The sequence below is a fragment of the Oreochromis niloticus genome, linkage group LG1 (genome assembly GCF_001858045.2).
Source record: "Oreochromis niloticus isolate F11D_XX linkage group LG1, O_niloticus_UMD_NMBU, whole genome shotgun sequence".
NCBI classification, from domain to species: Eukaryota; Metazoa; Chordata; class Actinopteri; order Cichliformes; family Cichlidae; genus Oreochromis; species Oreochromis niloticus.
The window spans coordinates 39,366,502-39,391,382 of record NC_031965.2 but is presented as its reverse complement, the minus strand read 5'-3'; the positions used below and the strand labels follow the sequence as shown (position 1 = coordinate 39,391,382).

Sequence of the window (24,881 nt, the reverse complement as noted above, 5' to 3'; positions counted from 1 at the left end):
ACACATACAGCGGCGTTATTTGAACACCTGTTCACTCGGATTAATAAGGAATGGGATTGTTGGCGAGAGACGAGCGGCTCTGAGTGTTTCTGAGGCTGCTGGTGTGAGTTTAAGTCACCGGGAATAAAAACGCGTCCGGCGAGCGGCGGCCGCTCTGAGCGGCCGCCACCCCTTTTAGATGAGAGGCTGCTGCAGAGCAGCAAAGCCGCTCAGGCTCGACGCGCTGCAGCACGAGGATGACTGGATCGTGTCGGGCGTCAGCTGGGAACGGGCTCAGGAAACGCTGGACAGTTCGAGGATGGAAAAAGTTGATATGATGAATGTTATTTCCTGCCGAGTCACACAGATTCAGGGTTTGGCGTTCCTGAACCGTGAAGCCAGAGCGTGTCGATCCCGCCTGCAGCTGCTGCAGTGATGGGGGGAGGGGGGTGTTCTTGGCCCACTGCAGGCCTCTTTGTACCAATCAATCATGGTTTGAATACCACAGGGAGAGGCAGAGTGTTGCTGCTCACCATGATGTGCATCACTTTATGGACACGGCTTTCCGTTCTCTAATGGCTGCAGGAAAATGCTCACGCTGCAAAAGTCAGACTGGTTTTTGAACATCCCAGTGAGTCCAGTGCAGAGAGGCGAGGCGGGCCCACGCGTGCTGTGCGGTTCAGTCACAAGCACTGTATGAAAGCTACTCCTGTTGGTGGAGCATTCAGAGCCCACTTTTTAAGCTGCTTTAGCCTCCCTACAGTTGCTGCTGCTTCCTCTGCAAGCTGCTTTGCAACCCACGCTGCCAACAGCTCCTCCTTTTCATTGTAACTTGGTCAGTGTGGTCATACAGAGGAGGAGGCCAGGTGTGTGCCGGTGCAGGTATCATGGCAGGTCCTGGGGCCGTGCTGCTGTCTGACAAAACCACCAGAGGAAGACACGAATAGGTTTTGTAACGCCGCCATGTTGCAACTCGGGTGGAGCGTGGGATTCTCAGCATGAATGCGGTTGTCATGTGACACAGTCAGGTGGAAGTGAAGCTGAACGCTCTCAACTTCTTACGGTATTCATGACTTGAAGGTCAGGGGCTGTTTTGAGAGCTCAGCCCGCCGCGCCCAAACCGACAGCTACTTGTGATCAGCACTGACGGAGCGCACACAGGCCGTCACGTGATCCTGTTTCAAAACGGCTGTGACGAGATCCAAATCGTTCCCCCGTCTGTGAGTAGAGAGATGAAAGCTGGGATTACAGGAAAAGCAGAACTGGTGTGATTTAGTAAAATAAAAGTGAGGAAGAGTCTCGCAGGGAAAGTAAAGGCGTGGCTGTTTGGACGGCGCTGTCGGGCTGCGGTTGTTAAAGGGGAAAAGCTTCGTTCATTAGAGAGGATCCACTCAGGGACTTTCTCTGCAGCGGCCTCGATGATTGCACCCTCACATTACATAAAGCCTCCCTCTCATTCCCGAGGAGGGGAGGAAAAAACACTGTCGGGATAGGAAAAAATTCCTCACTCGCTCCTGCTCCTCCTCCTCCTCAGTGGCCCCACCCCTCCTCTCCCCTCCTCTGTGAGAGTTTCTTCTCCTTCGCTCGCTCCTGCTTTCCGTCCCCATCTGGTTGTGTTTAGCGTTCAACTCGACTTATTTTTCTGCGGCTCCATCGCCATCTTTCCCCCTACATCTGTTTCTCTCCTTTCTCCCGGCGCTCACAGACACAATGACCCTCCTCTCGCCTTTCTACACGATTAAACACACGCACACACTTTAAACTGTGTTCTGAAGCAGCGACAGACGGCTGAATAATCTGTTTGAAATGTACTCATGATTCTAAAAACGAGCTTTTCTTGAATTCCGGAGAAACAAATGTTGCTCAAACCAGATTTCTCACTTCCTCCGCTGCCGTTACTGTAGATTTCTCAGTGATTGAGGAGTCAGGGGTTTGGTTTCCTGCAGGTTGCATAATCTTTTGTTGCACAGTTAGTAAGAATTTTATCTGACCTTTAGTTACAAATGCCTTTTTTTAAAAATCAGGCTTACTGGAAAGAATAAGAGGAACATCTCCACGGTTGAATTTGTCCGAGTTTGATCGGAGAAACGTTGCTGAGATGTTGGACTGAATCCACTCAGCAAACAAAGAAGTGTAACCTGATGACTGAGACGTTTATAACGACTGTAGATTCATTTTGTAAACCTCGTATTGGATCATCCCCAACATCTCCTCTGTCTTTGTCACAAAGTGGAACGTTGAGAATTTTATTTTGAAATGACTTCCTGTCATGTACATCCTGTTCCAGTGGCGGATGTTCCAACTAAACAAAGTTTCTGATAGTGTTTTTTCTACTCTTGGATCTGAATGATGTCACAGAAACAGGATAGAAGCCACACCCTTTTTTCTTTGTGAGTGGTAGCCAATTAAAAGAAAGTTGTCTCAAAGAGAGAGGAGCTAAAATGGCTTGTTTCGGAAGATGGGCTGAGGCCCAGTGTCAGAGGATTATTTTGAATATTTCAAACTGTTAATCATGCAAAGCTGCTCTGTAAGAGTCCAAGAGTAAGAAGATGGATCAGAATAAATCCTCTTTGCATAAGTTGTCCGTGAGAGCTCAGCTGCTGCTGATGGAAAGTTAGCATGGCGCTCGCTCGGAGCTCTGGAGCGAGGCATTAATGGCGCTCAGTGCTCGCAAAATTTCAAAATCCCTGGTAGCCCTTCGGGCAGCGACTCTTCAGTTTGTGTAGCCCAAAATAAATTTAAGTAGCCCGAATAAAAAAGAGAGCAATTTTTTGATTGACGTTTTGTTTCCTGTTTTGTTTCCGTTACAATATTATACTTGTTTAATATTGTAACGGAAACGAAACATTAATCAAAAAATTGTTGAAACACAAATTACAACATTGTATAAAAATTACAATCATCAACTCAAATACTTGGTTCTAATTGAACAGAAATTTCTATGAACTTGTAAGAACTGTGAATCAGTCTGTGTCAGATCCTGAATTTGACATTTCCACTGAAGTCACAGGTAAGAGGTAAGTGGAACCAAGATCTGGGCCATTTTTTTTTAAGTTTGCAAAGACTGCTAAATTTTGCCAGTGGTACTTCACTCTTTGCAACATAGCACGCTGTTCTAAACAGATTTTTCAGGTTTATTTTTAGTATGTTCTTTGCAGTTGGTGTTTGTTCTGGGAAAGACATTGCAGACTGAGCAGTAATGCATTTCTTGCATTTCTCATGGGTTCTAATGGGGGTCTTTCTGAAAATTACTGGTCCCAGTAACAAAGGCGCTTGTCGACTCAGAAATCGAAGGAAAACCAACAACACACCCGGCAGAACATTATGTTATTTACAGGGGTGCACATAAGTGGTCCGCAGGTGCGCATTTGCTGTCAAAATAAAAGACGCGCACTGGATAAGAAGTTGCAACGCGCGTTTGCGTACATATAAAAGGCGCTGTTTTTGTCCGCTAGAGTGGGATTTTCACAGCATATTCTGCACCACATCTCTGTGCGTTCATCATTTGTTGAAGCCAGCTCACCTCCTGCAACCACTTTTCCGAGAGTACGCGCTTCTTTTGCGGTTCGGACTCCTTATGACATTTCTTTGGAGGTGGAGGAACACCAAAGTAATTGCTTAAAGGAGCTTCTTCGACATCTTTAAGAGTTCTAAACAAATGTCTGTCCTCCTCCAGAAAATCTTATGTACTCAAACGCGCGTTGCAACTACTTATCTGGTGTGTGTCTTTTATTTTGACAGCGAATGCGCACCTGCGGACCACTTATGTGCAGCCCTGGTTATTTAGCTTGTCATATTCCAGCCACAGAAATTCTTTTGTCCATGAAACTATAAAGCTGAGCTTTCTTTTTGCCTCATAGTCTGATTTGTCATAACTTTTCCGTTTTGTGGTCGGCTTTTCTTTGGCTGTCTTCTTCACCCTGACCGGTCTTATTTGGCTCAGCAGAGCTAAAATATATATCCTGCTGCCTTTACACACGTACTCACATAACGGTCAGCGATTCTCTGCGCAATCAACCTCTCACATGTTTAAGCTTGCTGTGGGAGATTTCACTTTCACGTTTGAATAGTAGCTAATGAGTGATAAGACGATGTCAGAGGAATTGGTGCGCAATTAATCGTCACTCACCAATCAGTGCTGCCGCTCTCTACACACAGTTCGCGCGATCGCAAAGTGAAAGCAAAAAACAAGCGCAAATTCAAACGCGATTTCAATATGTCACATATTGACAGTGGCTCCCCGATGCCAATGACATAATTACTCAGCTACATTTCCGAAAGAATGCAAAAGCATTGACACATATTTTTCCTTCCTATCATAGCCCGACGGGCAGGGCTGAGATAGATTTTGGTAGCCTGACTGGAAAATTCGCTAGCCCCGGGACGTCGGGCTAGCGATTTTGCGAGCCCTGGCGCTGTGACGCACATGTAGAAGAATGGTATGAATATACTTCAATTCAAGAGAGAGCTACTTACTTACTTACTCCAAGTTAATCTGCAAGGCCCATATATGATGTCATAATCATTATAATAACTCTCAGTGTGAGTGAAAACTGTTAGTGGCAGAGGCTCACGTTCATCAGAACAGATAATCAGTCTTCGTTTATTCATGAGCTCGTGGCGCACGTTCGGTCAGGGACGGCTGAAGTTTTGGTCTGAACTTCTCTCTCAGTGACTCCATCGTCAGCTTTGAAGCTCTCGTAGATCTTCACACTTTGATCTTCATTCAGCACAAACTTCCTCTCGGTCTCTGCAACTCTTACGAGATGCTGATGTGGAAGCTGAGGTCGGTGATCTGTCTGGTTACCTTTCACTAGGATGAGCAGCCCTCTGTGAGTACTGCAGTCTCGCAGAAACGAGGCGTGAACACGATAAAAGACCTGTCGACAGGTGACTCTGACGCACTCTGATTACGTCCTGTGGAAACAGATGCCTGATGACAGTCGCGCAGATAGATCATTTGTTTATATCAAAAGTTTAACGTTTAAATTATGACTGGGAACCAAATATTCTCCTTTATCTTAAACATAACATTTCATATTTGCAGTAATCTTTATGAATGGACACCTGCATTTAAAAATGCTGAACGTGTGGGGCGGGGCCTAGTTGAGCTGTACCCAGGTAAATGTGGAGAACATTTGCTGAAATGCACCTTTAATAGTGACATGTGCATTTATCAATAGTGTAGCCAGCTCTGCCCTGGGTGTCCTGACACAGAGGGGGGGTAAAGAGTGCGTGCGTGTGATGGGACCAGATGTCAGAGGAAAACTCACTGAGCCTCAGCAATGACTCAACAAATGAACAATGAGAGTATCTGCTGCCAGTTTGAGCTCCACATGTCCCTGCAGGTTTTTCACAGTAAAAGCCTCTAAACCCCGCCCACATGGAAAGCGATTGCGGGAAGGCTTTTTTTTTTTTTTTTAAATCTCCAGTAAATGTCTGAGGACACTGGGGCTTCAGGAAGTTCTTGTGCTCTCAGATCACTTGACTCCACTTGACTCAGTTTCCTGTTCAGCAGTAAGTCACTCACACAGCGACACCTCCAACACCCAGAGGAGTAAACTGAGCCCCCTGGTAGGACTGGGGTCGAGTTTTTTAAAAATATCGATATATTTTTATACGAGATATAAGATGTGACAATATCATTTATATCAATATAGTCTATGTTACGTTATAATTATACTGGAGCCTCAAGTTTGCCTCTCTTTCGTCCACTTTTGTCTCTATGCAACGTTACTCTGCCTCGCCTCTCCTTCACTGAACACAACTCCCCCTCCTCCCCCATCGCTTCACCTGCAGGCAACGACAAGATGGACACAGCAAATCTCAGTTAACGAGTTACCGCGGATCGCCCCGTGCGTGGGGCTGGACGGCATCAACTTGTTAGCGAGCTAACCGCGCTAACGCCATGCACGGCCTGAAATCCTTTCATTTTCTCAAAAGTTGACTGTGCGCCTTTTATATGAATTCTGGTTGTGCTTGATGACCGCGAACCGATTTTATGTGATACACAGCGCTCAGCAATCTGTCAATAAATGTTTGAGTTCGACTTTGCTAAGCTACGGAGCTGCACCGCTTGATGGATTGTCGGAGCATTACGGCTACCGAGGAGCCTCGCGGAGTGATACGTACTGTGCTTCAAGGTAATATTACTGTACTGTGTGTGTATAAGGACCATAAATGGCTCCTGTTCAGAGACATGGTTACGAAGCGGATTTCAAACTCCAGGCTGTCAGTCACGCAGTAGAAGTTGGGAACAGAGCAGCTGTGCAATCTGTCTTTGTTATTATGCTCAGTGTCTGTTAGTTTACATTTTGACTGCACAATTGTGAGCTCTTTGTTATGCACAAAAACAACATTGTTTTCTTTTATTTATGGAGCATTATTACTTAATAAATGCTGATCATTTATTTTTGAGTAATGTCTTCATGTACATCTACACTGTATGTTAATAAAAGTGCCTGTGTGACATCTGGGACACAGCTTTGACTAAGAACTCTCTTTTTGTTCTTACCTTATGGCTTAAAAAAAAAAATATATCGAGATATATATCGTATATCGCCTTCCAGCTAAAAAATATCGAGATATGAATTTTGGGTCATATCGCCCAGTCCTACCCCCTGGTTTCACGTTGACTCCCAGAAGAGTTGAAATGACACCGACCTGACACTGGACCGTTTGTCAGGAATAGGGATGGGTATCGAAAACCAGTTCTTGTTGAGAGCCGGTTCCCACGGTTTCAATTCCTTGGAATTGTTTGCCATTTTTGCAAACGATTCCCTTATCGATCCCAGTCGCCCCGAATGACATCACCCCGTTGCGGAGCGCCATTTACCTGGCAGGAAACATGGCGGCTTAAACGCTCAAAAGTTTGGTTATACTTTACGAGAACGGATGACAACAGGACAACTTGCAATACTTGCAAAGTAGATATTTCATTTAAAGGAGGAAACACTACGAATATGCAAAAGCATTTGCTCACAAAACACGCGATGACCTTAAATGAATGTCGTGTTTTTAATTCCGCTCCGGACTCGTGAATCTCAACCCAGCAGCAGCGGTAACGTTTGCACGTCCTCTCCCGTTAATGCGGCAGGTAAATAATCAGCTAACAGTGCATATTATGTTAGCGCGATCTGCCTTATTACAAAACCTGCCATTACTGTGCATTTAGGTGACCATGATGAGACAGACAGAGTCTGGCTGGCAGTTCTCGCTGCAGTCTACCGTTAGCGTCTCCTTTCAGGCCAGGATAGACGAATGTCACCGAGCAGTGACTAAGTTTGTGGTCAAAGGCTTGCACCCATTTGCCACAGCAGATGCCCCCGATTTTCCATAAGTGAATGTGTTTAATTGTAGGCAGGGACATTACTGGATATTCTTGTGTAATTGCTACAGAATAATTTATGTTATACTTTGTTGTTGCTACAGAAGAATATTTATTTTATTATTTTACATTGACAATTTTTTTTCCTGGGACCCTGTGACACCCCATTGAAGAGCTGTAGGCTGTGGATCTCTTAAGATCCCACTGTTGGGTTTGTAAGGCCATGTTACTCCTAAATTTCTATCTTGTTCAAAGAGAAGATATAAAACAAAGTTCTAAGCTAATCGACCTTAGTGTTCTCCTTTTTAAAAAGAATCGATAAAGAATCGAATCGTTAAACAGAATCGAAAATGGAATCGGAATCGTGAAAATCTTATCAATACCCATCCCTAGTCAGGACATCCCAAAGAGTCTCGACCCTCGGCCACATTCACAGGAGGGACCAATATGGAGCGGTGTTAAATAATCCACTACGTGGGGAATTCATTTACTGAAAAACTCCCCTAACAACAGCCTGCGTCACATACACTGACTTTGCTCTGTAGTTTTATTTTAGTGCATTTCTGGGTTCATGCTCAGAGGTACAAAAATGGTGCATCATGAACTGGGAATAATGTCCAGTAAAGAAATGAAACCACCACCCGGTTAGTCATGTGACTGCGTCATATGTGGCTAATCCTTATTAGAGAACCTCCAACCTTTCCAGGTCGATCTGCAGGAGACGCTTCGCTCTGATGCAGAAACCTCCAGATTAAACGTTCCCGGGAACACACATCCAAAGACGTGCAGATTTATTTTTGGAAACGCTGCAGAGGCGTCACTCACTGACACCCACGCATCACGTCATCGCTCTTTAAAAAGGATTTTAAAAATGTTGGTTATTTTTGTTCTTGGGAATACAGAAGTTTTCTTAAATGACACGAAATCAAATATTACATCAGAAATTCCCCTTTTGGTTTTTTATTCTACTTCCCTTTCCAAACATAGAAACCACCTCTGCTTGTCACGGCCGGTTGTGTAATTTCGGTGTCACTGAGTGAGTGAAAGCGCTTCCTATAGCTGGTTACTGATGCTGTCACAGATTTTAAAATGCTGTCCCATCGACTGTCATAGACTCTTCACCTCTTGAAGACTTGCTTCAGTAACCCTTGAAGCTCTTTCCTGAGGCTGCTTAGACCAAAACGACTGGCTGTGCTTCAGGAGCGAGCGAGGGTGCTCTCTGCAGATACCCTGGGAAAAACACACAAACTACTCTAATGGTCGCCAAAGCATGACTTTATTGATGCATGCTGAGGTTTCACAGCTTGTCATTGAGGTCATCTTTATGGGGGAAAGGGTTCAGGCAGGAAGCACGGGCACCCAGTGTTGCCAACTTAGCGACTTTCTCGCTATATTTAGCGAGTTTTCAGACCCCCTAGCGACTTTGTTTCTAAAGAAAGTCGCTAAAAAAAGACGTGAAAGCGCATATCGCTTTTACTCTCAACAAGCAGCGGGTGCTGTAACGCAGGCAGTTCTTCTTTTACTCTTATGCTGTTTTGTGGATCACAAGGTTTAAAACTACTTATAAACACACACACACAAAGTAACTCCACCAGAGTGCCTATTTCAGATCACTTTTGCCGGTCCAAGCCTGGGTAAAGGAGCAGGGTTGGAATTGTGACATTAAAAAAAACAATAATAGCTAAAAGAAATTAAATTTTTAGTTCTGAATAAACTCTAAATGCATTTAGGACGTTTTTTTACTCACTTTATGTCTCTTCCACGATGTTATTTCTCTCTCCAACAACATAGGTTACAATTACATTAGCGTGACCAATTATGCAAATTAGGTGATGACGTCATTTAGCGACTTCTAGCGACTTTTAAGACAGCCAATAGCGATTTTCCTTACTGAGGAGTTGGCAACACTGCGGGCACCGCTGTGTCTGAGGCTGATGCTCACTAACTGAACCAAAACAAAGAGTTGAGGCCGTGGGCAACGTTTTTAGCATCAACCTTGAAGTTCCACCTTAAAGGTCTTTATCGCTTGTTCCATTGTGGATTCAGAGTTTCCTCCCGAGGCTGGACTACTGTATTAACAATAACTGTAATAAAAGAAAAAAAGTAACAGGAAGCAGCAGAAGGGAAGGTTTCCACCGTACGATGAACAATACCCAGATGACTTCACACATGGGTAAAATATTTGAAGGTTGGGTTATAAAGTCTTGATCGTCAGAGGGAAATTCCAAGGTTATTTTCAGCAGCGAGCGGAGGAAGCAGCGACTCTGTGCTCATCAGAAAAGACAAATGATAATAAATCTAAGGCTAACCCACAGAGAGCCTGGTGGAGGCAGATCTCCACCCACCGCCACCAAGTCCTGCTCACAGGGGAACAGCCGGTCGTGACTGCTGCTGTAATCAAACTGACGCAGAGGCAAAGGGCAGAGCTTTTAGGCTCTACTGACAGATAATGACTGTAAGGGGGACGTCTGTGGACTCGAAAACAAAAGTATTTTCCGTCTGTTTTCTGGACAGTTGAATCAAAGTTGTTGGAGCAGACTAAGTAAAGGTTTCCAGCAGAAGCCTGTGGGGTGACTTTGAAGTCAGACTTCTAGAAGAGGAATCCATCAGTCTGAACGTTGAACCACAGTTACATTTTTAACTGGATAGAGGAATGGTATGAATGTACTTTTGGTTCCAAACCAAAGTCCTGAAGCTCCATAAAGGCCAACATCCTGAGACAGAGTCCAGCGTCCACACGCTGTTCTGGTTCTGGACGTGGTTTCGTAATGAAACGTCTGACACGGACCAGAAAACTGATACTATGCAAATTATGCTGCAAACCGGCCCCCACCACAGACTCAAACACGGCAAACCTCTTCAACCACCTACGCAAGAATCACATGACAGAGTATGGAGAGAGTTTACGGATGAGAAGCAAAAAGAGCCGTCAGGTGCTCCAAATAAACCTCCGGCTCAAACGTTAGAACGGGCTTTTCACGCAGCACGCCGTGTAATAAATACTCACAAAGAAAATGGCGGCCGCTACAACTTATGTCTAAAAATGTATCGTTTAAGCATCGGTCACACACTCGTCTCCGGCTGAAACTGACGCCCAGCTGAAAACACTTCACACCAGTCGAGCTGCCTGAGATTCACAGAATTTACAGAAAATGCGCTATTGTGTGATTTATATCGTTATCGGGATGAGAAATGTCTTATTGCCCTAGTGTCGGGTTTGGCTTTCACACTCTGACCAGCCATGAGTCATTCTCGTGGGATTAGAGACAGCGGTCCCTCTTTGGCGTGCTCCACGTCGTTCTGGTGGACCTGGTCCAGGTTCTGGTTCTGCTTGGCGTAGTGGCTCAACAACCATCTCTCCACCTGCTGCAGCTCGCACAGGCTCTCCAGAACCAGGACCGCCATCACCAACTGCAGTCGAACATGGAGGAGGCGGCGTCTGTCCGAGACAGCCGAATGACGTCGAGGATAACGGTGATCTGATTGGCGAGGAAGGAGTGGAGCTGAGAGCGAGGGGCCTGTACAGATGCAGTTTTATACGTTTTCTCCAGACAAATAAAAATGAGAAACCATGTGTTCGAATTCTTCCTGCGGACGTTCTTCTGTAACATCTGAGAAGATCTCGGCACAAAGCCGAGAATCTCACATTCCATCAGCTCCTCTTCCCGCGGAGCAGCAGGCTGAAGGATGGAAGCAGAGAGGCTGTAATGGAAGCAAAGCCATAAGAAGATTAAATAAGGAGAGACAGGAAGAGACATTTAAGTAAATGGATGGTTGAGAGCATAATTCTGAATGAGAGAATGCATTACGCAGAGAGGACGGACGGATGGCCCAGCGCCAGGAGAGCGAGGGATGAAGAGCGCCAAACCGCCAGGAGGAGTTTGACACCGGAGAGCCGTAATGGAAGAGATGGAGGGAGCACTTGCCAAGATATCGATTTATAAATTACCCGTAGTTTTGTGGCTCCGAGTTAAAAAAAAGAAAAAAAGAAAGAGAAAGAAAAGGGAGGGGGGCGTAGAGCACCAGTTAGTGGTCCAATTATTCAATAATGTGTGATCTGACAAGCAGGAAGGAGGGCGGGCCGAACGCCTCCCAAAATAAAAGCATCCGAGTTGTGCGTGCGCGAACGAGCGCCGGTGTTATTTTAATAAAAAAGGAAACGACTGAAACTAAACTCAAAGGAAATTTTTTGAAGCTCAGCTAATTATTCAGAAAGTTTCTCCTTTTTTACATTTTAGTTCAGAGTTTTCTGTTTTTTTATTTACTTATTTATCTTTGATGTCAATAACTGTGAGGTGGGTCTAAATGTAGCGCTCCGCCTGTCGCTGGTTTCAAAGCAGGACCAGCAGGCGATTTCATGGTGCCATCTTCTATGTACAGTCTGTGGTTTCCACAGCTGTTTAGAAGAAACATTCATGTAGTTCCTTAGGCTTTTATTGTGAAAAGCAGCGTTTATGTTGTGTCACTGTAAATGGTGTGCGTGTTTATAAAGGCGAGCTGTTGGCGCGGCCGTCATCTTGAACTTTGCTGCCACTGCAGTGATTCATCGGCCTTTCGTTCTTGGGGACACCGCCGTCTCCGCTGGGGCGGTCTTGCTCGATCTTTGATTATATTTGCCGGGACGACAATTTGGAATCTGTTTGGGTTCGACTTCCTGTTTGTGTCAGAAGCTGCTCCGAGTGTCTGCTCGTCTGTTGTCTCCACATTCGCTTCAGCGATTCTTCCTTTTTCTTTGTGTTTATTCTGAAGCTCAATGATGTCAAATGTATTTGTTGGCCTTAAAGCATGAAAGTGAGAATCTGCAGGAAATAAGTGATGATGGCAGATTTGTGTGTTTCCAGATTTTTCCAGTGAAATTGTTCCTGTAAACTGGGATCATACTGTTCTTCAGTAAAACCTTTAACATGTTGATTCTAACATGCAAACTTTCTCTGATGCTTTAAAAACTTTTCATTTCTGTTTAAAGTAGTTTCACTGAGAAGTGACACACACTCACAGACACACACACTCACACACACACACTCAGACACACACACACACTCACAGACACACACTCACACAGACACACACACTCTCACACACACTCACACACACACACACACACACACTCACAGACACACACACACTCACAGACACACACACACACAGACTGGGGCACGTTCACGCTTTAGTTTCCACCGTCTTCCATCTTTACCAGGAATTCTGTGGAAGCTTTAGGAAAAATCTGTTTGGTGCCCCGATGATGGATGCCGTGTTACATTACAGAGCTGGAGCTTTGTGTCAGAAACTGAGAAAAGTGTGAACATAACAGGAACATGACTCACCACCCTGGCACGAAAACAAAAGTGCGCCATCTGCTGTCCGCCACACGTCACTGCAGGTGTTATAAAATGAGAAGTTGTGAGTCTGTGGTCCAGGATGATTTCCACCCCTCTCGTAACGTCCATCCGTCTGTGTTTCTGTCTAGGTGTCCACATTCTGATCGCTGTCGGTGCGGTGATGATGGTGGTCGGCTTCCTCGGCTGTTACGGCGCCATCCAGGAGTCGCAGTGCCTGCTGGGAACTGTGAGTCACACTGAAGCTTCCCTGTGGACTTCGACCTGCTTCTAGTTTTAATATTTCTTTGTCTGAGACGGTGCACGAATAATGATGTGAAAAGATGCTTCGCACCAGGTTTAGCTCCCGGCTAATTTCCATCTGCAGGTCCACACAGCATGAAATAAACTGTAAGATATCTGGATGCATGCTCAAGCATCCTGGTCCCAAAGTTGATCAAAAGTTGATTCTGTTCATCTGGACATTTTCAAAGAAAAACTGCTACGTCCTGATGAACAGAATCAATTTTTTGGGAAACTGTAAGATCCAAAAACATAAGCAAGAGAAACGTAAACCCATCCACACACATCCCCACTGAACCTCACAGTATCTCATCAGTGTAGAACCATAGTGCTGAGCTGACCAGAGGTGGACTCACCCCTGAAACCGCAGAGGGCGCTCGTACCCTCACGGCGGGGCCGGACACAGATCTGCACCCACTGAGGACGGCGGCGTGAGTCCTCAGCATCCTCACGCACAGAAATGGGAAAGTCCAAAGATGAGTTTCAGACTGAATGGCTCGAGCTTCCGGCGCCGTTAGAACCTCCACGGTGTTTACATATGAAGCATCAGCTGTTCAGTGAGCTCAGCAGCCTGCACGCGCTCAGACTGATGCAGACGATTCATCTGTGAGACGCCTCTTAGTGGAAGATGCTTAATCGTACTTCATGATGACAGGAAGTGGAACTGTCTCCACATTGGGTGGCGTCCAGTCGCCACTCTCACCTGTGGGGTTGTTGCCGTAGTGATGTAATGTCTGCAATCGTCTCCGTGGTTACATTATGTAAAGGTTGAACACATTTATCTCGCTGTGAGGTCCGCAGACCGGGACCAGCCATTTTACATCACTACCCAGAATGCATCTTGTCTTTGTCTGGTTTTAATCTGTGAATCTGCTCTGACGTCATAAAAGCAGCAGCTGCACGTGTTCTCTGAGTCAGAGCTCAGGTAGAAGGATGCTTGCACTCACCTGCTGTGTTTCTGGCCCGTCCCGCAGTTCTTCGCCTGCCTCGTCATCCTGTTCGCCTGTGAGGTTGCAGCTGGAATCTGGGGCTACATGAACAGGGACACGGTGAGTGTGCGCACGGACACTGCAGGTTCCAAAGTACAGGATCGGATCGGGAAGCGTTTGGTCCTGGTTGACACCTGGGATTAAACGTGGTTCATACAGTCAGCAGCACACGCAAAACCTCAGGTTTGAACTTTAATAAGAAAAAATTATGAAAGCAACAGCAGACTGTACTGAGATCTGTGATGATTCTGATTCTGAGGGGTCAGCTGGGTCAGGTGAGAGAAGCTGATTGGGGGTTTTTTTCATGGAATAACTGCATGAATATCATTTAAGGTGGAAATACAAAACTGCAAAAAGAAAAATGTACTTAGGACACCAACCTTGTGTGAGTTAGTAGTTATACTGCAGGACCTTTGAATCAGCGTGCTTCTGTCACCAGGCAACAACTAATAACTTTATTTAAACTTTTGCAGGTTACAGAGGAGATGAAAAACTTCTATGACAGCGCCTACGACAGCGCAATGCAGACTACCGTCAATACGCAGGAAAAGAACAATGCCGCCTCCGTTGTCCTCAAGGCCTTCCATGAGACGGTACAACGCAGATATATTACAAAATGATCATGTGAATATTTTCTTATAAAGTAAAGGGAATGTTTTTCTGACTTTTGGAGAAAGAGGGGTCCTGAGCTTTTCCAGGAACCTCGTCTCCTTAAAGTACAGCAAACACTAAGAACACGGTGTAATGCATGAACGCATGCTTTGAAGTTCACGTACAAATTCTGACGTGTTGAATTTGGGAATAAAAGTTGGGAATACCAGGTGAGCTGACTTTGGAATTAGCAGAAACTAAACTCCAAATCAGAGAGATGCAGGTAGACGTCAGGTCTGCACCACGTCCTCTGTTGGAGCGTCTTGTCTGTCACCGCGTTTTCATGAGACGGTGAAGCCCTGAGTTATCGGCTAATGCTAGCTAACACGAGACCCTCACTAAGGCAGAAACCTGCTAATAATCACTGATCACAAACATTAAGTCAGAATCTTCAAACTTCACTCAGCAAACCTGGAGCTCCGCCCTCTGTGACGGCCTGTTAGTACAGTGACCTCACAGCAGCCGTGTTATTGGTCACATGATGTCATTAAAAATGCTCCAAAAGGCTCCAACAGCACAAACACGCTGCAGTTAGCTGAGGTGCAGCTAGCAGACACCTAGCGGCTACATCCACCTGTCCGTCAAAGAGGCCACGCCCCTAATAATGCAAACTTTAAACTTTAATAGGATTTAAACAGGTGAGTTATAGAAACATCCTCCCCTGTACAGGGAGGAAAGGAGGAAATGATCCACAGAGACCAAACAGTTTGTGTATCAGGCTGTAAACATGTTTGTTTCTGCTGTAAAGTTCTAACATGGGAGTCTACGGCCCCTTTTCCTAGAGTACCTACTTGGACTGACTCGACACAGTTTTCCAGGGTTTTCCATTAGGTCGTAGTCCTGGTACCAGGTACTTTTTTAGTACCTGCTCAGCCGGGGTTCTAAGTGATCCAGACAGGTACTAAAATGTGACGTCGTCAGACTGCGTGCAACCGATTGGCTGGTCAGTAGTGTCACTCGACGAGTCACGAGAGCGTCTCGTTCACGAAAATCAAAACTGACATTTTTGAAACTCAGCTACAAAACAACACCGTGATCCCCCGAGTGTGACGAACACCTACAGACCGAGCAGCAGGTAAATATTAGCTTCGATGTCCACCTTTGTTGGAACAATCAGATGTGCAGACGCATTGCTATGATGACAAGCGTACAAACAAGGTACTACTGGGTTATAATGGAAAACCAGTCGATCCAAGTCGACCCGAGTAGGTCAAATGGAAAAGGGGCTTATGGGGACAGACTCACTGCTGCCTCTGCTGGACGTCAGAGGAAATGCAGCTGTCAGGAGGTTTCCAGGTCTTCACTGTGTTGTCTTTGTGTTTCAGCTGAGCTGCTGCGGTAAAGGCACAGCCACTAACATCGGGACAAAGTTCACAGACAGTTTGGGATTGACCAATATTTGCCCCAGTGGTGCATTCACGGTAAGCACAATATTTTTTTCAGTGGTTCAATCTTTGCTCGCGTACTTCTGGCTCACGGGGAGAAAAAGCAGGACCATCATTTAGTTCTCTGCAGAAATCATGAAGTTAGTCAAAAAAGCTCCACAAACTTTGCCGTGAGACATTTTCTCTCTGCTGTATACATGCACCAGGCAAACAAAGGTGTGCGAGGGGCGGGGTCATTCATGTCATTGATAGTGTTGGCGGGTTCTCCTGTGCTGCTGTAAAATAATCTGCTCTTGGTGACCTGATGCAGTCACGGGGGGCTGTTCCACTTCCTGTTAAACCGTGGTATCGAAAGTAGTTGCAGTTCACCCGAGGGCACAGCAGGGGGCGCTTTTAGTTCACTGAACAGAAGTGAATGGAGCTAGACTGAGATAAAAACGTATATTTTAGTTTCAGTTAAATGAATGGAAGTGGTTGAGTCTGTGCAGCTGCTCTCCACAAACTGAGAACATTTCACTTCAAAGTAAAAGTCACATCTTTTGAGACTTTTACTTTGAAGGTAAACCTTCTCCATTTTCAGTTTGTGTCACACGTTTTTTTTACCACGCAGCCAGCAGTATAAGTAAAAACTTGTGGTAGTCTGAGCTCTGCAGCCACTGCCAGCCCGTCGAGGAATACACATTTCCTCTTGAGCAGTGTCTGCGTTGAAACCTCGGACGTTCTCACACGGCAGCTCAGAGGCCGGATAAAAGATTTAGAGAACATCGAGACACCAAAAACCTCAGACTGAGGAAAAGTTTCAGGAGTCCAAAGATCTGCAGGAGGCTGATCTGTATGCAGCCTGCAGCTTCACACGAGTCTTAGCTCCACTTGTTGGCAGCGCAGTCACATTACTGAAGTGACCCGAGGTCAGTGCAGAGCTGCGCGGCTGCCACAAGACAGAAGTGTTTAAAAGAAGCACTTTTTACTTTGTCTGTTGCTGATTTCTGTGAGAGGAAACTCATCAGGAGGAGGAGGAGGAGGTAAAGCTAACGCACTGAACATGTGGACACAGCAGGAAGCTAAAGTAGCGTTAGCATGAATAAATAAAAGCAGTGTTACAGAGTGAATGAGCTGAAATATTAATGACTGATAAATAAATGAGTGTGTGTGAGCTGAGGTGGCTGTAAGAGAGAAGCTCACAGACGATGTGTGTTGGTGATCAGCTGTCTCTAAGACTGGACCAGTTAAAAAAAATATGGGTTTTTTTCTCCATGTTGACAACCTCCATCTATCCAAAACTTCAAAACAAAAGAATCCTCAAATGAAATCGTGGTTTAAGAGAATAAAGAAATGTCGACACGTGGTGTTTGTAAAAATGTGAACAAGCAGCAGGAGAGCAGGATGTGCAGTAAGACTGCTACATGTGCAATTCTTTTTCTGACAAAGTTGTACTTTTGTATCTTCTTACTCAGTTGTATATAGCATTTGTATTCTATTTTATTCTATTGTATATAGTATTTTATTTTATTGCATTCCAGTGTTTTCTAATTTCTGCCACATAACTTTGCACTTTTGCTGTAACGAAACAAATTTCCCACCTGTGGGACTAATAAAGGTCATCTTATCTTATCTTATTCTCTCTGATCTCCAGTAGATGGCGGTGTTTGAATGTTTTGTGATGTTTGCTTTGCAGAGCTGCCACCAGAGAATCAACGAGCTGTTCCACGATAAGATTTACCTGATCGGCATCGCCGCGCTGGTGGTCGCCGTTATTATGGTGAGAACATGAACATCGCACAGTGCTGCAAACTGTTGGTAAATGTGCTGAAGGCTGAGGGGCAGATTTGATTGTTTCTGCTTATTGCATGCATACATGAGAGAGGATACGTCCTTATGCAGTCATCCTCAGCCACGTAGAAGCCCCACCCACTAGCTCTTTAAACCTCCGTGTGTGAGGGGCAGCCAATCAGAAGGATGAATGAAAAAGGGAGGAGCTAAAAAAAGAAGCTTATTTTAGATGAACTGAGCTCAGTGTAAAGTAAAGATTATTACAAACTACAAATGAGCGGGATAGACCCGCTTTGAAGATGAAGGTGACCCCTGACCACTGAAGTCTGTGAAATGCAGAGAAAACAGAGTCTTTACTGGTGCGTTAGTGAAGCTGAGGCACTGCTCCTCCCTCTGTTTGTCAAAGAGGACCATCCCACCTTCTCATGTCAAAAAGAATCTCAGTGATAATCAGGAGGCGGACGGCGGAGCGAGCGTACAAATGCTATCGCCGAGTGGAAATCGTAGATGCTGTAATGATGTAATGTTGTGACGCAGCCCTGACAGCTTCCTCCTGTTTCTCAGATCTTCGAGATGATCTTCAGCATGGTGTTGTGCTGCGGGATCCGCAACAGCCCCGTGTACTAAAGTGCCAGGGCTCCGGCCAATGAACGAGGAGAGGACGACCTCGCCGTCTCCTTTGTTTGTTTGTTTTTTATAACCAGGAAATGCCACATGTATTGCTTGCTGGATTTTAGTCAGCTCTTAAAGACAATATCCTGTTTTTCTTACACTGTCAAAGATCATTTTTTATTGTTATTTTTGTTAGTCACAGATGCTGTTATGCATATTAGAGCAGTGTTTTATGTAGATATGCTATCACACTGTCACACACCGTCGAGGTGCTGTAATCTGATTAGTTTACTGCTTTCCTGCCTACGTCCATGCTCTCATATCGGGGTTTTCTGGATGTTATCCCACTGTTTTCTGTATAAACTGTATATAAATATATGTGGACAGTGCTTCATGTCTGCCTGAGCACGGATGTTGTATATCATGAGCTTTGTTCCCGAACACTCTGCTTGTTTGTCTGTGGATGGATCCAGACAGATGGTGTACGTGACCGGCGCTCTCTCACTCACACACACACACACACACACACACACACCCCTCTGGTCATACTGTGGGATGTTGTCAGGAACTGAAATGTTTAATCTGAAGCTGGAACCAAAGTCAGTGACCTCTGACCCCGTTTGCTTTCCTTTGTTGGTCCAAACTTTCTGCGCTCTTATCGGAGCGGTGTTAAACTATGATCATCATTTCAGAATTGGAACACGCCTCAAAGTTTAATGTCTGGCTCATTCCTGCAGTCGTGTACTGGTCACGTGCGTTTCCCAGCAAACTGGTTGTCCTGGTAGGGAGCTGGTTGTGTTTGCTCACAAATAAAACAATGGGCTGCTAAAAATGATTAAAAGCAGAACTATAAAAACCCAGAAATAATAATTAATGTTGCATCTTAAATTCATGTTATATTTGGCATATTTGAGTCATTTTGTGTATTTTGCCTTTATTTTGAAATCCCCGTACTTACGGGCTTCAGAGAGTGCAGCAGCCTCGGTTTGGAGTTTCCGATCCTGGTTGCCTCGTCCGGTTGAGCCTTGTTGGTCTAATCTGACATGTTTATGTGGTCGTCATCCCCCCGCCGTCGTTAGCAGCGTGCAGCTCATCTGTTGTGTCGTCATTGTCGTAGCGAGCGTGGCTCTATCGGCCCGTCCGAGCTGACCTGTGCGCGTGCAGAGCGGCTCCAGGAGCTGTTTTATTTCACCGCCTTCGTCCCAACTGTTCCCGCCTCATCGGCCGACCGCTAACTGCACGGCACCGCGGCCCTCTAACTCCTCACTTTAAATCATAGCGCCTCGTGTAACCCTCCGTATAACCGTAGCTTTTCTCAACCAATTAAAACCTTGCCTTGTTAACTAAGTCGCGCTCGACAGTGCGACGTACAGCTCTGATGTATCGTACTAATGAAAATAATGAAGGCTGTAGAAACAATGTATGCCTTTCTTCTCTTTGTATCGTGATATCTGTGTCTGGTACGTCATCACAGGAGTCTGGAAGGGGAGGGGAAGATTTTGTGACAGCGCCGATGGGATGAAGCGTTGATGCTGCCTTTTGAATAACTGCCGCATAAATCTCCTCTCTGCTCTGTAGACTTTGGTTTGCCCAAATATAAAGGGATTAAATGTATTTTACAAATAACCTTTCAGCTCTTCTTGTCTTTTATTTGAGGAACGGTGACTGTTGTAAGAGGGGGTCGCTTTTACCTTCAGTCCAGGGGTTGGTTACCTTTACCAGTAATATGTTAGTGAGTGCAGCAGTGTGAGCTCTTTAGTCGAGCTTTGGTTGGCATCAAGGATGCTGCACTTGTTGCTTTCATATATTTGAGAACACAGGTGTCAAACTCCAGTCCTCGAGGGCTGCTGTCCTGAAACTTTTCCATGTGTTCCTGCTGCAACACAGCTGAATAAAATTATTAGGTCATCAGCAGGACTTGACTGCATGCTGAGGAGGCGATTCAGCCACTTGATCGATGTTACAGCAGCTCAGGAGTGAATGAACACGGTGCAATAAAAGTACTTTTAGAAGAAGTACATTTTTCTAACCACTTATTTAAATGTACGTGAGCAGGTTGGGAGTGGGCACCTCAGCATGGAGTCAGTTTTATTCAGGTGTGTTGCAGCAGGGACGCATGGAAACTGTTTTATAACCTTTTTGGTGTGCAGCCTGCATTACCTGTGGCCTCCTGCAGGATTTTTTGGTAGGTCCTGTTTTATTTTCTGTCACTTTTCCTCCCGCTTAAAGTGTCACGGCCACGCTGACACACAGATGGACCTGCTGATGATTCCTGGCGACCGTAGAAGACCAGCAGCTGCTTTAAACGTCTCAGCGATATTAAAGATGTCGGATGGCACCAATTCTTCTTCATCTCAATATCACAAAATCAGAAATCCTGTTTTTCAGAGAAACAGAGTTATCGTGGCGCCTTGTCTAAAGATTCAAGGTTCTTTATTTGTCACATGTAGTCACACAGTGAGATGTGTCCCGAGCTGCTGCTTTAGAAACAGTAAGTAAACTGAAATGATTGCTGCGTGTTCTGTTTCACTCTTTGAGCCTCGTTTTAAAGTCAAACTTGCACTTTTATACTTCAACATAGAGAAAGTCACACATTCCATCTCACATCAGCAGTTTTTACAATAGTTTCTGCTCCACCAGTGTAAACATGGTACAAAGTTTGAACACATCGAATTATTGCTGGAAGTTTTTGGCTTCAGATATCAAATACTTTTGAACATAAATCGTTTTGAAAAATGGTGTTTTGACCCCTTTCGGGACCTTTTTTACACACTGAGGCAATGTTTGAATATTAAAGTCTGGAGGTTTCACTGATCTTTACCATAAAAGTAGGTCAGGGTGTGTAAACTGGTGCAGTCAGTGTTAGTCAGCACTCAGCTAAACTCCCATATTTGAGGACGCACTAAGAAAAAACTTCATATTGCAAAAGACAACTAGTCACTATTTTTGAATGGTTTGTATGATTTGTGTGTGTGAAACACGTGTCTGCAGTATTTGATCAACACAACATGAAAGCTAAACTAGAATAACATTTTCTTTATTTTGAATCAAATGTTTCATGTTATAAATCCTCCTGTGTTACAGTTGTATGCTAAAGTTTGGGCACCCCTGATAATCTTCATGATTTTCCTTCATAAATCATTGGTTGTTTGGATCAGCAATTTCATTTAAATATATCATATAGCAGGTGAACACAATGATATTTGACAAGTGAAATTAAGTTTATAGGATTTACAGAAAGTGTGCAAAAGTTACTTAAACTAAATTATGCAGGTGCATAAATTTGGGCAACCCAACAGAAAAATTACATCAATATCTAGTAGATCCTCCTTTTGCAGAAATTACAGCCTCCAAACACTTCTTATAGCTTCCAATGAGAGTCTGGATTGTGGTTGAAGGTATTTTGGACCATTCCTCTTTACAAAACATCTCTAGTTCATTCAGGTTTGATGGCCTCTGAGCATGGACAGCTCTCTCTAACTCCCACCACAGATTTTCAATAATATTCAGGTCTGGGACTGAGATGGCCGTTCCAGAACGTTGTACTTGATCCTCTGCATGAACGCCTTAGTGGATTTTGAGCAGTGTTTCGGGTCGTTGTCTTGCTAAAAGATCCAGCCCTGGCGCAACTTCAGCTTTGTGACTGATTCTTGAACATTGGTCTCCAGAATCTGCTGATACTGACTGCAATTCATGTGTCCCTCAACTTTAACAAGATTCCCAGTCCCTGCACTGGCCACACAGCCCCACAGCATGATGGAACCACCACCATATTTTACTGTAGGTAGCAGGTGTTGTTCTTGGAATGCTGTGTTCTTTTCCTCCATGCATAACGCCCCTTGTTAAGCCCAAATAACTCCATTTTAGTTTCGCAGAAAAGGCTTCCTCTGCTTCACTCTCGCATACAGCGTCTCCTTGTGCAAAGTGCGCTGAATAGTTGAACGATGCACAGTGACTCCATCTGCAGCAAGATGATGTTGTGGGTCTTTGGAGCTGGTCTGTGGGTTGACTCTGAGTGTTCTCACCATCCTTTGCCTCTGCTTATCTAAGATTTTTCTTGACCTGTCACTTCCGGCCTTAACTAGACATGTCCCTGTGGTCTTCCATTTCCTCACTATGTTCCTCACAGTGGAAACTGACAGCTGAAATCTCTGAGACAGCTTTTTGTATCCTTCCCCTAAACCATGATGTTGAGCAATCTTTGTTTCCAGGTCATTTGAGAGTTGTTTTGAGGCTCCCATGTAGCCACTCTCGAGAGAAGATGCAATTGGCCACCCTAAATACCCTTTCTCATGACTGGATTCGCTGCAGAAGAATCAAAGCTAATAAAGGCCCTGGGGGGGTGGGGGGTGTTGGGCTGCTGGCTCTTCGTCGTGCAGCCTGCTTGTTGTAGACATCCTGTGATGGATGCTGCAGATCAGCAGGGAGCGCTGAAACGCTCGCCAAACACGCTTTATGGTCCAGCCCGGGCCTGACGCCCTACAGGATGGCCCCGTGCCCCCCCTCCTCCCTTTCTCCACCATTTATTTTTCATTTCAGTGTTTAAAGTTACAGAACTTTAAAATAGGTTTTTAACTATTTCAGTCGATAGACAATCGTGTTAAAGAATCAGGATCCCGTCTCTGATCACAACGGAGACATTTCCCATTTCCCTGTTACAGGAGTCGAGATCTTTGGGCAGCGCTGACAAACGGCTTCTCTCCTACACTCGCTTGGCTGGGAGGCGCCCTCCTCCTCCTTCCCCACCATCCTTTTTGTTCTTTCCCCCCACACCACCTTCATTTGTTTCCACAGGATGTGTGAGGAGTTCCCACAAAGGTCGTTTACTAACCACGAGGACTGTCAGACCATGAGCTGAGGCTGTCCTCATATTCCTGCTGATTTTCCAATTTCCTGTCCTGAGATGCTCTGTGATCCAGTCCTGTCCAAAGCGTTCTTTTTAGGGAGGCGGTCTCGCTCTTTATTTGTTTTTTTTAGTGGAGATTCATCACAAACAGTAAAAAAACAAACACGAAAGAATCTAAGGAGTGAAACTTCTTCTGGGCTGAAACCTCAGCTTGTCTGTAGCTTTGTTGCCTCTAAACAAAATCAGAAGAGCGTGTTCTCAGCTGCACACCGCAGATCTTTCTGCACATATTTCTGGGTTTGTGAAGTCACACAAAGAGGTCGTGACCTGTGTGTGTGTTGCTAAATGCACTCCTGTGTGCATCCAAAACCAGATGGAGTGGTTTGTGTGAAAGTCCGTGGTTTCTGCTGCAGGATCCCTCCCTGTTCCCTCCTGACGTATTGCTGCTCCTCACTCTCGCCTTCCCAGACCTCCCCCAACTATTTCCACATTCCTGGACCCTTAAACAATCACAGTCTCTCGGCTTATTTCACAATCCCGCTCGTACCCCTGTTCAAAAGTTGCTAAAAGAAGCACAGGGGCCAGCTAACTTTCTGTCGGCGTATACATTAGAAACACATGTCTGAGTGTGAGCACATGTTGTTTTTGTGAATCGACAGTCGAGTTTGGAGCTAAACGTCTGACCCCGGCTCGGCCCTTCTGTTGACTCCACTCATTTATCAGGATTGGGTAAGAAGGGTTATTTTCATCGGCTTGCATAACGTACAGATGTGTAACCCTGACATCATGCTTCACCAAAACTGATGACTGACACGTTTTCTAACTTCTACTCATGTTCACAGCACCAAAGTTCAAAGTGACCATTTTTCTTCATGAATCATTTACAGCCGCTCTTGAAGGCGGTTAAACTCAAACCTACTCTTTGTTTCCACTCACGTATCTCCTGTTCCACTGGTGGATGTTCATATTAAACGACATCAGTCATCCCTGTGAGCTGAAGCACTCAGTTTATCAGGTTGTTTCCACTCCTGGATCTGAGAGATGAAGCCAACTCTGAAACTCGAAGCCTGCAGTTCCCCTGGCGTCCAGCAGAGGCAGCAGTGAGTCAGTCCCCATAGACTCCAATGTTAAAACAAATATTTTTACAGCCTGATACACAAACTGTTTGGTCTCTATAGGTAATTTAGTCCTTCATAACACCTGTGGGGTGGGCTATGAGCAGGTGGTAGAGCAGGTCACCTAACTGGAAGGTTTGTTGTTCAATCCCAGTCTGCATGCCAAGTGTCCTTGGGCAAGGTATTAACCCCAAGCTGCTGTCTGATGCATCCATTGGAGAGTGAATGCGTGTGAATGTTAGAAGCAGCACAGAAAAATATGCTTGTGTGAATAAAATGTTCAAGCTGTATAAAGCCTCAGAGTAGGAAAGCCTTATATAAGAACCAGTCCATCATTATTATGAGGGGCGTGGCCTCTTTGACTGGTAGGTGGATGGCGACGTCTTCACCTGAGTTTGACGTGAAGCAGGTATGTGGTCTCCACACAGCTGAACACTAATCTGTTTTTATTTGTAATCATGTTTATTAATATTTGTGGGAACGCAGAGGTCACGGGGGCTGCTGTGACGTAAGCGTGTGAGGTCAGACCTCCTGTGTACCGGTTGTCTTGACAGCAGGTGGATTTTTAGACCCCCGCCCCCCACTCTCA

At 45.1% G+C, this 24,881-nt stretch overlaps 1 protein-coding gene across 1 annotated transcript in view; it reads left to right on the top strand.

The window, feature by feature from the left end:
• The window catches only part of LOC100696046 (CD81 antigen), a 33,897-nt gene extending 13,940 nt beyond the window's left edge, over positions 1–19,957 (top strand). The window contains exons 3-8 of the mRNA XM_003437605.5: positions 12,774–12,871; positions 13,899–13,973; positions 14,387–14,506; positions 15,890–15,985; positions 17,625–17,708; positions 18,284–19,957. Of these exons, the coding sequence (XP_003437653.1) occupies positions 12,774–12,871; positions 13,899–13,973; positions 14,387–14,506; positions 15,890–15,985; positions 17,625–17,708; positions 18,284–18,346 (536 nt within the window). The 3' untranslated portion in view covers positions 18,347–19,957. The remainder of the gene's footprint in view (positions 1–12,773; positions 12,872–13,898; positions 13,974–14,386; positions 14,507–15,889; positions 15,986–17,624; positions 17,709–18,283) is intronic.
• The last annotated feature ends 4,924 nt before the right edge of the window (positions 19,958–24,881 follow it).